General features: G+C 44.8%; 1 protein-coding gene across 1 annotated transcript in view; it reads left to right on the forward strand.

Moving 5' to 3' along the window:
* The first annotated feature begins 690 nt into the window (after positions 1-690).
* The window catches only part of AGL (amylo-alpha-1, 6-glucosidase, 4-alpha-glucanotransferase), a 112,996-nt gene continuing 98,133 nt past the window's right edge, over positions 691-15,553 (forward strand). The window contains exons 1-4 of the mRNA XM_029617465.1: positions 691-881; positions 1,217-1,366; positions 10,584-10,794; positions 12,532-12,698. Of these exons, the coding sequence (XP_029473325.1) occupies positions 1,285-1,366; positions 10,584-10,794; positions 12,532-12,698 (460 nt within the window). The 5' untranslated portion in view covers positions 691-881; positions 1,217-1,284. The remainder of the gene's footprint in view (positions 882-1,216; positions 1,367-10,583; positions 10,795-12,531; positions 12,699-15,553) is intronic.

Consider the following 15,553-nt stretch of genomic DNA (forward strand, 5'->3'; position numbering starts at 1 on the left):
TTACAGACGGGGAATCTTTAACTCAATGTTACTGTATCGACCTGTCAGTTTTTAGCAAGGGATTAAAGAGCCTGGTAGCTCACTCCCTGACCAGGCATGTTGACGCCCACAAGGCGTGACCGCCATAGACGGTGACCTCTCTCATCCGCTCTTTCCAACGGCCCTGCCTAGCCAGCAGTAATTTTTCTATTATCCGCCTAATTTTTGCTCACTAGTAAAATTCCAGGATTAAATTCCTGCACATGCGCAGTTCAAACGTTACAGAGCTGGTGTCACCCACAGGAGACGCTCACAGTAAAGAATAGATGAAAATGAATATAGTGCTGGTGATAAATTACGTGAAAATCATTCTTGCAAAAATGTGAGGGAAGGTTATTTTAGGTTTTATTCCTGAGGCTCCCCCTTTCTATTTTTTTCTGCATGGGAAGGGAGAGAGCGTGCACTCAGCCCCTGGCCGGCCGAAGTTCGTGTCCATCCCCCCGCAAGAATGCACGCAGCTTCGCTTTGCGAATAGCTGCGGGGCTCCGCCCTCCCCTCCACGGCTCTCGCGTGATTTGTCGCTAAAGGTGACTTTCGGCGGCCGGCAGGACAGGTACGGCTCAGACCCCCCCGGGTCTTAGCGCTTTCTCTTTCTCCTCCCCGGCTGCTGGGTCTCCGTGCGGTCAGGGCCGCAGTGGCTGGCTCCGCCCCCCACGGGGCGTGCAGCTGTGCGCCGGCCCCTCCGTCTCCGGCTCGGTGTCAGTCGCTGAGCCTGGCTCTCTGCGCGTCCTGCGTGCCCCGGAGGTACTGTAAAGCCGCGCCACATTCTAAAGAGGCTTTCAGAGAGCCGGGCGGGGAGGGGGGCGCTGACAGAGACAGAGAGAAAAAAAAATCTGAACTAGGTAAGAACAACTGTTTGCATGCCTCGATCCCCCCCTCCCCCTGCGGAACAATCGGCAGCCAGGCCAGCTGCTTCTGCAGGCCGGCTGGATGTCATTCTGCCTCCCCGGGGTGAACAGAAGGGGGTTCGCTGGCCGTGCAGCCCGGGGCGCGAGCCTTACCTTGTTCCAAGTTACCTAGGCAGAGCCCCCCCTATTTTTTTCCCTTTTACCGCTGCATATTGAGTATTTTGTGTTGACAGTTCCAAAATGTAAGTGTGTGACTTGATCGGCGCTGGCTGTTGGTATTGTAGCCCTATGCATACTGTTTCCTTGATTTCATGCTTTTATGTCTGCAGGGGCTGCGTTCAATTTGCTGAGCTTGTTTACTGTTGGCTGAAAGGGAAGGACTGGACACAGAGCAATCATGGTGCAAAGTAAACAGATTCGAGTTTTCCTGCTCAACGACATGGAAAAGCTGGAGAAGAGGCTTTACAGGCTCGAGCAAGGTAAATGGTGTTTTGGGCTTCATCGTGGCTCCGGCCAGTGACCCGAGGACCTCGCTTTACTTTCATTGCTGCGGATCTGCTGCTCGCGGGCCTTCCCCGTTATTTGAGCTGGGAAAAAGGCACTTGGGATTCGAATACTGAATTTTATACCATTTTTTAGACTTCTTGCATTTTTTTAATTGGTTAGATAGAAATCTGAAGATATTAAATCTTTGGCGTGCCACATCGGAGTGGCTGACACTTCGGGATGGTTTGGTTTTTAGAGTCATATGGCCATATTTATAGGTCATGTAAAAAAAAAAAAAGACCTGCAAGTCAGTTTGCATGCACAGTTTTGAAACAAATCGTAGCTTGATGACCTTCCCCCCCCCCCTTTTTTTTTGGTTTTGCCCACTCATTTTTTCACTTTGCATATATTTACTGTAGTACCAGAAAACTTGCAATACTCATCCATTTGCTCTGAAAGTTTGGACTTACAAAGGAACTGCATTTCTGAGAAAATGGAATTACATTTTGTGCATGATCTGGGAGTGGGGGAAGGGCCTAATTTTAGCCAAATCTTTTGTCCAGCTTCTATTTTCTTCTCCAGTGCAGTATCTGAACTCTGAGTCTCAGTGCCTCCCTTTGCCTAGCTTTACTGATGCCCCATAGTTCTAAACCAAGAGCTGCTTTTCCCATCTTAAGAGTTCAGAAAGTGGCCCTTAAAGCTATAATTTGTTAGTAAATAAAAATGATACTGAAAAATTGCCCTTTGTAGTTTTTTACTGTTAGTTTTAGCTGCTAAAGCTTCACCTCTTACGACTAGGAAAGCCAGTTAGAGCATAATGCATTAAAGGGTTTTCCTTATGTTGTGTCTATGGGAAATATGCCTAGTGCATCTGACCCTAATTATTCTTAATGTGTTTTTTCCTTAAGTGCTTTTCTTGGTGGCTACAGAATACACATGCTGTCTTTTTATTCTATAAGTTACAAGCACTTTAATGAGATTTAACTCTGACTTGTAGAAATGGAGGGTAAAGCCCTGCTTGTGAAACTTCTCCAGACTGCAGAGATACTGCTACCTTGCTGGAATAATTTGCAAGGGCTGGATAGCCTCAGGATTGTATTGATTGCAACAGAAGAAGCATTCTAGCACATGGCTTCCTCTCTGGTTCTTACAGGCAGACTTCAGATTGCTGACACTGACCATTTTTCTGTCCCAGGACATTTGTTTAAATGGCTGACTGCTTTGTCTCCAGGGATTGGACCAGTTTTCTTAAGGGACCATGTCGTTTGGACAGTTTAAACACGGTTTAGTTCTCCTGCTGACACCTTTGCTTGTATTTTTTTTAAGTAATATGACTGATTCTCTTAGGGCATCATGTTAATGGGTTCTCTGTACTAATTACCCTGTTGTTTCCTATGGACATAGAAGAATAGAAACCCTGGCTGCTTACGATGAGTACACTTCCCTTTTTATAAGTAGTGGAGCAACTTATGTACCCAAATACTGTAACTCCAGTTTAATGTCAGCTCTTTGAACTCTGTGCACTCCTGAAAATTCCCTGGAATTTCAGAAGGAGCTGTTTGCTGGATGCATTATATTTCTTGCTCTGTATATCTAAGTCAGGTGTATTGTAACATGCACAGTAGAATGAATGTGTCAAAATAAGTACTAAAGTACTTTTATTATTATTATTATTCTGTGAGATTAGATTTACTGAAGATTGACTCTTAGCAGATTATTTGTACCCCTTTGCTCCTACAATGCACGGGGAATGTTTGGCTTGCTCATTTTAAAAGGAGGAAAGTACCGTAGTCTAAATGACATGAAATCCAGATTGTGTTTCATCTATGACAAGAAGATCATCTGAATGGATTTTTACCAGTTTTATTCAAGAACTCTGAAGTTTCCTATGCACTTCTTCAGTTTAATTTAGAAGTTATATTTTGGAGTGACTGGAAGGAGAAATGCTTTAGTTCTAGCTATGGAGAGAAGGCCAAGCTAATTTAAGAGACACTTTCCTGGTGGTGGCTATTGGCTGCTGCTATGAGGAATAAGATATCAATGGCAGATAGCCTGATGGTCTGAGCTAATTTTAGGAGTCTCGCTTGAGACCTGGCAGGACAGAGGCAACCAGAACTGACCTGGTGTTGGTCTCTCTCTCGTCTTACTAACATCCCTGCAGCCAGGGTCACCGGTTTTGGATGCTGGCGCGTCACTTCTGGATACTTGTTAACCTTTGCTGGGGACCCAATATTTTTTGAACACTCTGTATATCTAACATGCAGAGCTAGAATGAATGTGTCAAAATAAGTACCTATTTACTTTTTTTTTACTCTGTGTGATTAGACGTCCCTTTGCTTTTTGTTGGGACTCGCTGATTGACGTTAGAGCTGCCACATCTGCACACATTTTTTGTAGCCTCTTTTTGGCTAAGGTTCAAGTTCTGAGGTGTGATGTGAGGACAGGTCCCTTCGTGACCTTTGACTGAAATGCGAACCTGTACATTATGGAGAAGATGGGTGTTTAATGCCCTGCCACCCAACTCCATTATGGGCACAGTGATGAAATGACCATTGCCAAAATAGGATTAAACATCTTCTTAAAAAATATGTGATTGTTACTATCCTCAGACAAATGACCTCTGGTAATTTTGTAAGTAACATGGTTTCATCCATTTATTAAGCTATATATGTACATACTGTGCACACACCTATATATCATAAAATGAAATGACGTTACTATTAAATACAAGATACAATAATTAGAAGAGGCAAAAGCCTTTGTGTCCCCCAACTAGACTTCACTAGAGTCTGCTGTAATATAATTTTTTTTTATTTTATTTTTTTACTACAGTGATGTCATGCACACTTCTGGAGGCAATTTTCAATCTCCCTGTGCACGTGGAAGTTCATTTTATCTCTGCGCAGTTTCGCACAAAGTATCATCGGACTTTATTCCTACACAGCAGAGCGCATGCAATAGAAAGTGCACACGGGGATGTGGAAATGAAATCACGGGGGTATTTTTCCTCTCCGAGCTAACCCTGCCTCCTTTAACACGCATTGGGGTGGAGAGAGTTTTTTTTTTCTAAAGCCCATTTGTCCTCTTGCATAGACAATAAATCATTGCAATAACCTCTGCCATGACAAGTTCATTTTTGTTTCCTCCATAGCTTTCTGCACGTATATACAGTACATAACCCCCCTCAAACGGCAGCAGCCATGGCAGAGAGCGGAGGGGAGTCGGTTCACTAAAGCACGGTGATGGGGAGGGCTATTTCCAAAGGTTTAGACAGGAGGAAACCTGCATTCACTTGTGTCAATTGGCCATTCTTATTGAAACAGGCCTCTGTATGTCCGATTTTTAAGGAAACAGAGTCTTAATCCATTTTTTTTTTTTGAGTAGTCGTCTCCCGCTTTCTTCCCTTCCCTTCCGTTCTTAGCAGTGCTTCTAGAGCAGTTGAATGATAATTTAGAAGAACATTGACTATTTTATCTTTATTTATTTGCCAGCTTTTATATACCGTACATGCAGCCAAAGCTGACCAAAACGGTGCAGGGCCAACAACAATACATAATACAGAAATACAATAAAACCAATATGAAATTATATGGCTGTGCACGTTGGACTGAGTTCAGAACTAAAAGACAAACAGAACCAACCCTCTGTCACTTTTACAGCCCCCCCCCCCCCCCAACCCCTAGGAATAATTTAGATGCCCAGTGGCTCTGTACAAACTATAAATATCCAAGCGTAACCTAAATTTGTTACCATCCAAACAGATATTATAAATCAAAAGGCAGAATTGTATGATCGAATGTATGTTCCTTTTTATTTTATGCTATTACAATCTGTTTTTAACAATGTAAACTACTATGAACATTTATGGAAAAGCGGTATATAAAACTTTTAAATACATAACCAGGCCTATGCCCTCTTCCTGAAGGCCAAATAATTAGATGAGCCCAATATCCAACAGGACACCTCACAGAGATCGCTCTCTTCCTACACCCTACTGTACGCACCTCTTTAACATCTGGAATTGGGGAAAAGAGCTCCCCGTGCAGAACGCAAACTACTCTTAGGCACATAGAGCTTAACCAGCTATTTAAGATATCCCGGCCCAGGCCCCTGCTGAGCTTAAACATCCTAACCATGATCTTGAATTGGATTCATTCCTTAATTGGCAACCAGTGAAGCTGTATTAGTAATGGCTGCGCACTGACCCGCCAAGGGCTAGAGTAAACCAACCTTGCTGCTGTGTTCTGCATTATCTGTAGTTGCTGCAAAGCGCTCTCAGAGATACCCAACAACACCCCATTACAATAAACCCAAACTGGGGAGACCAGCGCTTGAACCACTGTTTGAAACGCTGCAAAGCTCAACAAATTTCTCACGCTCCGTAACTGGTGCAATTTGAAAAATTTCAGCCTAACCTGGTTGGAAATGTGAAACTCAAAAGACAACTCTTCATCATACACCCCCCCAAATTCTCACCTTTGATGAAGGCATTACTCTCTCTTCCTTAATCATAAGATCCCCAGGGGGCAGGAACATTGTCCTTCCTGAAACAAAAATCCATTCAGTCTTTTTACCATTTAAAATAAATTTATTTCTCTCAGTCTAGTGTACAATCCTCTCTAATCCATCCTGAGCCTGCCACAAAGAAAAATTCAAATCATGCCCCATAGGTCACACCAGGTTGACATCATCTGCATATAAAAACACTTTAAAACCCAAAGAACGAATAAAATGTCCAAGGGGCTGAAAAAAAAATCATAAAAGTGGGGCAAGGGGGAGCCTTGAAGGATCTCGCAATGAAATGAGAAACCACCTGAGCATTCCCCTCAACCTTCCCCACTGCTATTCTGTTTGAGAGAGAGGACCCAATCCACTGCAACATTAGCCCTCCCAACCCCATAGATCTATGAGTTAGGAGGATCTCATGATCCATCAAATCAAGCACACTCATTAGATCCAAAAAAATCAAAAGTGCTGAGATACCCTTGTCTCTTAACTACAAAATGCAATCATTAACTGCCACCAACGCAGTTTCAGGGCTGAAACCCTTTCTGAAGCTTGATTGACACATATCTAATCCATCATTTCCTAGCATGTAGACAGATGGACTCAGGACCAGTGGATTATGCTCCCCTGTCAGCAGATGGAGACGGAGGAAGCTGACGTCACAGTATATATAACCCTGCAGTGACCCCAGCCAGCCACTATTCTCTTCAAAAGCAGCTGTGGACAGGCTAGCAAAAATTGATCAAAAACTCGATTAAACACAGACAGCCATAACTGTACTCAACCAACAAGAAAACACTGAACTCACGTAAGAATCTAAGTACCCCAATCTAGAGACTGGATGAACACTTACCCGTAATCCCTTGGGATTCAGAGCTCCACAGGAGGACTGACGCAGTAGCCAAGGGCAGGAAGCTGAGTCCATCTGTCTACACTAAGGAGAACAAAATTATCAGGTAAGTAATTTCTCCATTTCCTAGCGTGTAGACAGATGGACTCAGGATCAGTGGGATGTGCCAAAGCTACTCCCCAACAGGGTGGGAGGCTGCCCGCGGTCCAGTCAACGCCGCACGTGCAAAGGCTGCATCCTCCTGGGCCTGCACATCCAGATGATAAAACCTGGAAAAAGTGTGTGAGGAGGACCACATTGCAGCTCGGCAGATATCGATGGGAGACAAAAATTGAACCTCCACCCATGATGCTGCCTGAGCCCTAGTGAAATAAGCCCTAAACTGAGTAGGCAACGACTTTCCAGCATCCACATACGTGGCTGTGACTACCTCCTTAATCCAACGAGCTATGTTAGCCCGTGAAGCTGGAGTGCCTTTCTTACTCCCACCATGGAGGACAAACAGGCAAGCCACACGACAAGTTTCTTAACATCCAAGGAACACAGGAGGTGATGATACTCCGCATCCCTGACCTTATCCAGAGGCAGCAAGGAGATGGACTGATTCAAATGAAAGTCTGACCCCACTTTGGGCAAAAAAAATGAAACAGTACGCAGCTGTAACGCCTCTGGAGTAACTGGAAGGAACAGCTCCTGGCAAGACAAGGCCTGCAGCTCAGAGATTCGACGCGCAGAACATACAGCCACCAGGAACACTGTCTTCAAGGTTAACAACAGCAAGGAAAGGCTACGGCACTGTCAGAATGTAGGGTCTGCCAAAAAATCCAGCACCAACCTCAGACTGCGCAAGGGAAGCCCGAAAATGCTTCACTCCCCTCAAAAACGGGCCATATCAGGATGGGATGACAAGGAATAACCATTCACCAGGCCCCTGAAACAGGCAAGAGGCGCAACCTGCACCTTCTAGGAATTAAGGGCCAAACCTTTATTCAAGCCATCCTGTAAAAAAACATCCAGAATGAGCGGGATCTTAACTGAATGAGGAAGAACATTCCTCACATCAGGCTTCAAAAATTCTCCAAACCCGTATATAGGCTAAGGAAGTGGAGAGCTATCGAGCGCGGTGGCAATCACTGGTTTCTCAGGTTTCAGCCCTGTCCGCAGTGCTCCCCACTTTGTAAATTACTTCCCAGTTTAGATATCTGCTACAAGATCTATGCAGACACTATTCATTTTTTTATTCAGGTCAAATATTCTTGGATCATGCTTTAAAGTTTGCATCAATATGTGTATCTGCGGTTAAATGTTTCATAACACTTTGCTTTCAAATGTCAATAAGAACATAAGAAAATGCCATACTGGGTCAGACCAAGGGTCCATCAACCCCAGCATCTTGTTTCCAACAGTGGCCAATCCAGGCCATAAGAACCTGGCAAGTACCCAAAAACTAAGTCTATTCCATGTTACCATTGCTAATGGCAGTGGCTATTCTCTAAGGGGTAGATTTTAAAAGAAGCGCGATCAGCCTACTTTTGCTTGCGCATCAGACTCAAGCAAAAGTACGCTGGATTTTAGTAGATACGCGCGGAGCCGCACGTATCCACTAAAATCCCTGGATCGGCGCGCACAAGGCTATTGATTTTGTATAGCCGGCGCGCGCCGAGCCGCGCTGCCTAACCCGTTCCCTCCAAGGCCGCTCCGAAATCGGAGCGGCCTCGGAGGGAACTTTCCTTTGCCCTCCCCTCACCTTCCCCCCCCTTCCCCTACCTAACCCGCCCGCCCGGCCCTGTCTAAAACCCCCCCCCTTACCTTTGTCGGGGGATTTACGCCTCCCGGAGGGAGACGTAAATCCCCGCGCGCCAGCGGGCCTCCTGCGCGCCGGGCCGCGACCTGGGGGCGGGTACGGAGAGCGCGGCCACGCCCCCGGACCGCCCCGGGCCGTAGCCACGCCCCCGTACCCGCCCCCAAAACGCTCCCGACACGCCCCCGAAACGCCGCGACAACCGGGCCCGCCCCCCGACACGCCCCCTCCGAAAACCCCGGGACGTACGCGAGTCCCGGGGTCTGCGCGCGCCGGTAGGCCTATGTAAAATAGGCTTACCGGCGCGCAGGGCCCTGCTCGCGTAAATCCGGGCGGATTTACGCGAGCAGGGCTCTTAAAATCCGCCCCTATGTGAACTTAATAGCAGGTAATGGACTTCTCCTCCAAGAACTTATCCAATCCTTTTTTAAACACAGCTATATTAACTACACTAACGACATCCTCTGGCAACAAATTCCAGAGTTTAATTGTGTGTCGAGTTAAAAAGAACTTTCTCCGATTAGTTTTAAATGTGCCTCATGCTAACTTCATGGAGTGCCCCCTAGTCTTTCTACTATCCAAAAGAGTAAATAACCGATTCACATCTACCCGTTCTAGACCTCTCATGATTTTAAACATCTCTATCATATCCCCCCTCAGCCGACTCTTCTCCAAGCTGAAAAATCCTAACCTCTTTAGGTCTTTCCTCATAGGGGAGCTGTTCTATTCCCCTTATCATTTTGGTAGCCCTTCTCTGTACCTTCTCCATCGCAATTATATCTTTTTTGAGATGCGGCGACCAGAATTGTACACAGTATTCAAGGTGCAGTCTCACCATGGAGCGATACGGAGGCATTATGACATTTTCCGTTTTATTCACCATTCCCTTTCTAATAATTCCCAACATTCTGTTTGCTTTTTTGACTGCCGCAGCACACTGAACTGACGATTTCAATGTGTTATCCACTATGACGCCTAGATCTCTTTCTTGGGTTGCAGCACCCAAGAACTGAGCAGATCCTCTATGGTCAATCAACCATCTGAACTTATATTTGATGACTGTAAAATTAAAGTTAGTTCTCAGATTCACAATTTAGGAATTACTTTAGAATCTGATTTATCCATGCAGGTTCATATTCATAATATAACGAGAGCTGCTTTTTTCAAGCAGAGAACGTTAAGACGACTGAAGCAATTTTTTTTTTTTTTTGTGACTACTTCCGAATCGTCTTACAAGCTTTGATTTTAACAGGTTCAGATTGCAATTCCTTGTATGTTGGCCTCCCTGTATCACTTCCTAGACCACTCCACATTGTTCAAAATTTGGCAGCGCGTATATTAATTGGTACTAGTTGTGCCTACATATAACCCCGGTATTGTAGGTTCTCCACTGGCTTCCAATACAGCGGAGAGCCAGCTTTAAAGTAATTAAAACTCTGCATACTTCAGCTGTTACATCTTTAAATCTCATTTTACAGATTTATCATCCAGGTAGACCTTTACGATCTGCCAGCCGTGGGCTTCTTGAAGTCCCTTCTGTTCAACATGCAAGATGGAGCATTCTCTATTGTTGAGCCAATGTTTTGGAACTCGTTACCCAAGCATCTCCAGTTAATCGTTTGCAAAAAGCAATTTAAGAAACAGCTGAAGACTTGTTTGTTTAATCTTGTCTTTGGTAGTCTTTAGTTATGTAGGCAGCACGCTTTGCCCGATATGAGTGGTCATTGCCCTTGTGGATAGTTGTCTGCACAATTATATAAGTTTTATCTACCTCTGTAGCCATGATTGAACCCAGCCTGGAGTTTTTGTGCTGTTTGCTACTGTCTATGAATGAAGGATATGTGCGGGATGTACATTTTTAAAATAAATAAATAAATAAATAAAATATATATATATATATATATTTATTTTTTTTTTACTAATCATGCAGCTTCCTTTTTATGATCACTGTAATAAAACGTCAATAGGCTTTCTCATACTCAATTACCAACCACTCCCTGATTGATGTATTCCTTTGCTTACCATATTCTTTCTGCTGTGTTCCTTTTTTGAGGGTTTGAACTGCAGTTCCGACTGGGCCCAACTTTGCAAGGGAAGCCAATTGTTGTCCATACGAATTACCCAGCACCTGATGAGCCTTTTGTTCGCCGCAAGTTCAGGGCGCTGCAGTGGCATAACCCAACGGAGAGAGAAGATGATTCGGACAAGTACTGCAAACTGAACCTCCAGATAGCAGGATCATTCCAGTATTTCTTCTGTCAGGGGTAAGTCATTTCCTTCTACCTGGTTTTGCAAGTACTACAAAGTTCCTACTGAATCTGAAGGCATCTGTTTCAATTCAAACAATATGCAAGCATATCTGGGGGGAGATATTTCTCAGTAGATACTAGCAGTGCTCTCAGCTGGCACTGGCTTTTTGAGGGGTTTGCAGATCTGGTCCTTCTTCTGTGCAGTCGGTATGGAAAAGCTTTCTGAAAGTGTAAGTTCTATTTTTATTTTTTCCAACTTATCCCCACATTTTCAGCATTTGATTTAAGCGAGGTACAGCATAAAATGAAATGCATTAAATACCCTGCAGGGTTCGTATCGACATTCGTAAATACAGTGAGAAGCGTTCATACACATTTGACACCAAATTAACAAATACAGAATTCATAATAGCAGTGACAATAAAAACACGTACAAACAGAACCACAAGAAACATAAAAACAGCAAAATCATAAAGCCCCCAGAAATAATCCATGCAAGCAAGTCATGTAATAAAGGCAGACAGCAGCTGCCAGAGGCCTGCCTGCCAAAAGAGTGACGGCCAAGACTGACCAGAGCAAATGTAGAATGTGTGTCTTCTGCATGCATGAATGCGCCAGTCCCGGAAAATGTCAGGCTGGGCAAAATCCCAAAGGTAATTGATAGCTACTGAATAATTCATGTGTAGCATTCAAGGGGCCATTCTGTTAGACATGGCTGTGTGTTACTTTTATTTGCTTAATCAGCATAGACTGCTCCCATATTTCAATGGAGCGAGTCCAGAGATGTTGGTAATGGTTGGTGGAATGTTTAAAAAGCACATGCACTATTACAAAAGGAATCCCTGCAAGCATTTTGAAGCTCAGCCAGTGGAGAGAAATGCAGGTAGTAGATGCCATGGCTCGAGGAGGGTGACCAGCAGACAAAGGATGCAGCTTGCCAAAGGGAAAGGGAGGTTTGGCAGTTGCTTTTTCATGTTGGATTTTAGCAGTTAAGGATGGATGGTCTTGGAACATAAGTCAAATAAACTGATAAACAGGTACACGTTACAAGAGTGGAAGCTTATGGGAATGAAAGGTGAGAGAGGCAATACTTAACCTTCAGATCTATAATTAGCAATGTTTTATACAATTTAGTTGGTAGTTAAAGCAAACAAAAAAAATAAGATTTCCCCCTCCTTGAGTTCTGATTTATCGTTCTTTCTTGGTTTGAACGTTGAAAGATTTTGAAAATTCCTTTTTAATTTTGTTTCTCCCAGCAGTGTCAGGGTAAGTACATTTGGGCACTGCCGAGCCAACCCTCCTGAGTTCATCATATCCATACTTGTACAGCACAAACTGGGGAAGAGAGCCTTACAAACAAGCAGGTACCCTTGGTATAAGGCCCCTCCGAGCCCCCCCCCCCCCCCACACACACACACACATACACCTTAAAAAATCTAACAGTGCAAGAAATAAATTCAGACAAACAAGAAAGGTGACTTAGGAGTAAGAGCGCCAGAGAAATCAGAAGGCTGGCGAGAGAGACACAGGATGGTACTGTTTTGTGTTTCTCAAAAGGCAGCATCTTCTTACCTGACGTGTTTGGCAAGAGTGCAGAAATTCAGGTTGCAGGCCCAATTTACTAAGCATTTTTCCCGAAGATGCAGAATGGGAGACCAGCCTTAGTAAATCCAGGCCCTTGGATTAAAAACGTTAGGCTGGGCTTGCTGGCGTTTTTTCCTCGCAGGTAACCAGACTGTGTTATTACCGTAGGAACGAAAAGCGAGGGGAAGGTTACATAGTGGTGGACCCCGTTTTGCGTGTTGGAGCTGATAACCATGTGCTTCATCTGGACTGCATCACTCTTCAGACCTTCCTGTCCAAGTGTCTGGGGCCTTTTGACGAGTGGGAAGGGAGACTGAGGGTCGCAAAAGAATCAGGTAATCTGCAGAGAAAAAGATCTCAACCGGCGAGGCGCTCTTTAAAACTGACCTTTAAGCTGTGATTAGAAAAGTGTACATTTCTTTCTTGTAGGAAGACAACAAAAGGGATGCCACAAAGAAGCCTTTTTCAATTCTTTATTGGAGGAGACGTAAAAAACTGCCCGACTCTGGCCGAGTTTCGCCACATAAAGTGGCTGCCTCAGGGGCTCAATAAGCGTCAGACGTGCTTAAATTGCTATCGATTCTGTTCATCAACGGTACAATGTACATTTGGCAGCGCACATCGAGAGAGGAGACGATCCGTGCTGTGTGCTGCCAAATGTACATTGTACCGTTGATGAACAGAATCGATAGCAATTTAAGCACGTCTGACGCTTATTGAGCCCCTGAGGCAGCCACTTTATGTGGCGAAACTCGGCCAGAGTCGGGCAGTTTTTTACGTCTCCTCCAATAAAGAATTGAAAAAGGCTTCTTTGTGGCATCCCTTTTGTTGTCTTCCTTCGGTTCTACTGGATCGCCTACCTTGCTGTTTCTTGGGTCCATTTCTTTCTTGTCACGGCATCTGAAATGAATCATTCTTGGCGACTGAGGGCCTGATAGATGAGGCTTTTCTCCTGTGTGTGTAGGAAAAGAGCTAAGGGGCCGATGCAATAAAATTTACAGAAAGCGGGCGCTGACTTTTCAGCGCCCGCTTTCTTAGCGCACGCATGGCGCCCACAGGGGGGGCACCATGCAATAACAAATTAGGAGTTTGCGCTAGCAAGGGGGCGTTAGGGTCGCTAGCGCGACTTTAGCTCCTCCTTGCTAACTCAACCCCGCAGTTATCAGCGGTCTGCCAGTTATGAACACCGATGCCGATAAACTCTGCCTCGGTTTTCATAACTGCAGTCAGCACGGTTATGAAAAGCGACGCCGACTTTATCAGCATCCGTTTTCATTACTGCAGCCGGCCGGTTATGAAAGCCGATGCCAAGCATATCGGCGTCTGTCTTCAAAGCGGCCAGCAGCGTTTTTTTTGGGGGGGTTTTTTTTCGTTTTTTTTTTAACTTTAAAAAAAGTACAGAAAAGCAGTTTTTTCTGCTTTTCTGTTCTTATTTCCACTGTGCTCAGCTATTAACGCCTGCTCCAGGCAGGCATTAATAGCTGAGCGATAAATGTGTGTCTGAGACGCACATTTATTTTTTTGCATTTGGAATGAATGAGTAATAGCTAACTGCCATAAGGTTCAGTAACAGTTTTTTAGACAAGGTTAACTATTAAATGAGTGTAAAAATATGTCCAGGTCAATTCTTTAGTGGTTTGAGTACAGGACTCATTCTGTAATTGTAACTTTATCCTTTACTGCAGATTTCACTTAAAAACTACACACTTAGTGCTTACCATTGTGTGTGTGTGTGGGTGTTCATTGATTGTACCATGCGCTTCTCTGTTTTCTATTCTCCCTTCTCTTTTTGAAAAGCTTGTTTAAAGAGCCAGGTTTTTAGATTTTTTTCTAAATGTTTTGTTTTCTCTTTGTAATCTTAACTCCACGGGCATGGAGTTCCATAGCATGGGACCCGCTAATGATAATGCTCTCTCTCTCTAAGGGCTCAATTTTCAAAGGGTTCAGATGCCCAACTGGGGGGGATTAGGGGCCTGAATTGGCAACCTGACTAGGGCAGAAAACTTAAATTTAGGAGCCTGAAAAGTTTGTGGCTATGGAAGTGGAGTTAGAACGGAGAGAACAAGTTGGTGCCTAACAGTGATATTCAGTGCTGGGCACCTAAGGGTCTGGTTTACTAAGCATTTTTTCCCCATAGGGGCAGAATCAGGCCCTAAATCTGGGCAAATAAATTGCAGGCTTAAATTGTAGGTTTGTAAGGGGAAGTTTTTTAGATTCCTAAATTTTTTAACTGAAAACTTAAGTGTCTGTATTCATCTGAACATCTTCCTAAATTCATGCACCTCCGAGAAGCGCTGAGCATTTCTCTTGAAAACTGGTCCCTAAGCGATGATGTCTGCCCTCTAGTCTGGGGCAGAGAGTCAACCATTAGAAAAAGAAGGAAGTTCAGCGCAGAACTACTGGAGCCTACTTTCTAGGATGGATCCCCTAGAAATTACCCCGCCATGACCTTCTTGGATCTCCTGACAAGTCCTGAAAGCCAAAGTTATTAGGTGAGGTCACATGTGCACAGGCACGGCAATCTCCCTCAGAAATTTAAAGCAAGCAAAGCAAAATTACATGCTCATAAACCAGCCTGGAGTGATATCGCAGTATCTGCTGCTCCAAAACGGAGTCTGCAAGAAAGCCCACTGAGGTTGGTACAGAGCAGGTCCGGATTTAGGCACTAAAATCCAGAGTGTCCCCGCCACTGGCATACCTAAATCAGAGCCTGTCTCCTCTAGCGACGCCAGTCCCCACTTTGCAGAAGCAAACTAAGGATTAAGAAACGTCGGCGCGTTGGGCCTCGAGCAGCCCTGGCGCATTGACGGACCTGGTGGTGCCCCACCCTCGTCTCTTGCATGGGCTTCCTGTTGCCATGGAAACCCAGGTGAGGGGCGGGGCACCGCTAGTTCTGTCAGCATGCCAGGGCTGCCCAAGGCCTTTGAGCTGAAGTTTCTTTAATCTTTTGTTACTGCCGTGAACTGGGACCGGCGTTGCTAGAGGAGGAAAAGCGGCTCTGTGCGTTGGAGACAAGGGAGGGGGACGCCCCGAGAAGACGATTTGGACAGGAGGGCTAGTCCTCTCCCCCAGTGTCTATGGGCACCCATTACCTTAATCCAGCCCTGGGACAGAGTTAGTTTTTTCGTCCTACAAAAACACTTGCACGCTCCGTACAAGTAGACATGCCTTGGTGTCTGTGCACTCGCTC

This window comes from Rhinatrema bivittatum, chromosome 10 (assembly GCF_901001135.1).
Source record: "Rhinatrema bivittatum chromosome 10, aRhiBiv1.1, whole genome shotgun sequence".
Taxonomy (NCBI): Eukaryota; Metazoa; Chordata; class Amphibia; order Gymnophiona; family Rhinatrematidae; genus Rhinatrema; species Rhinatrema bivittatum.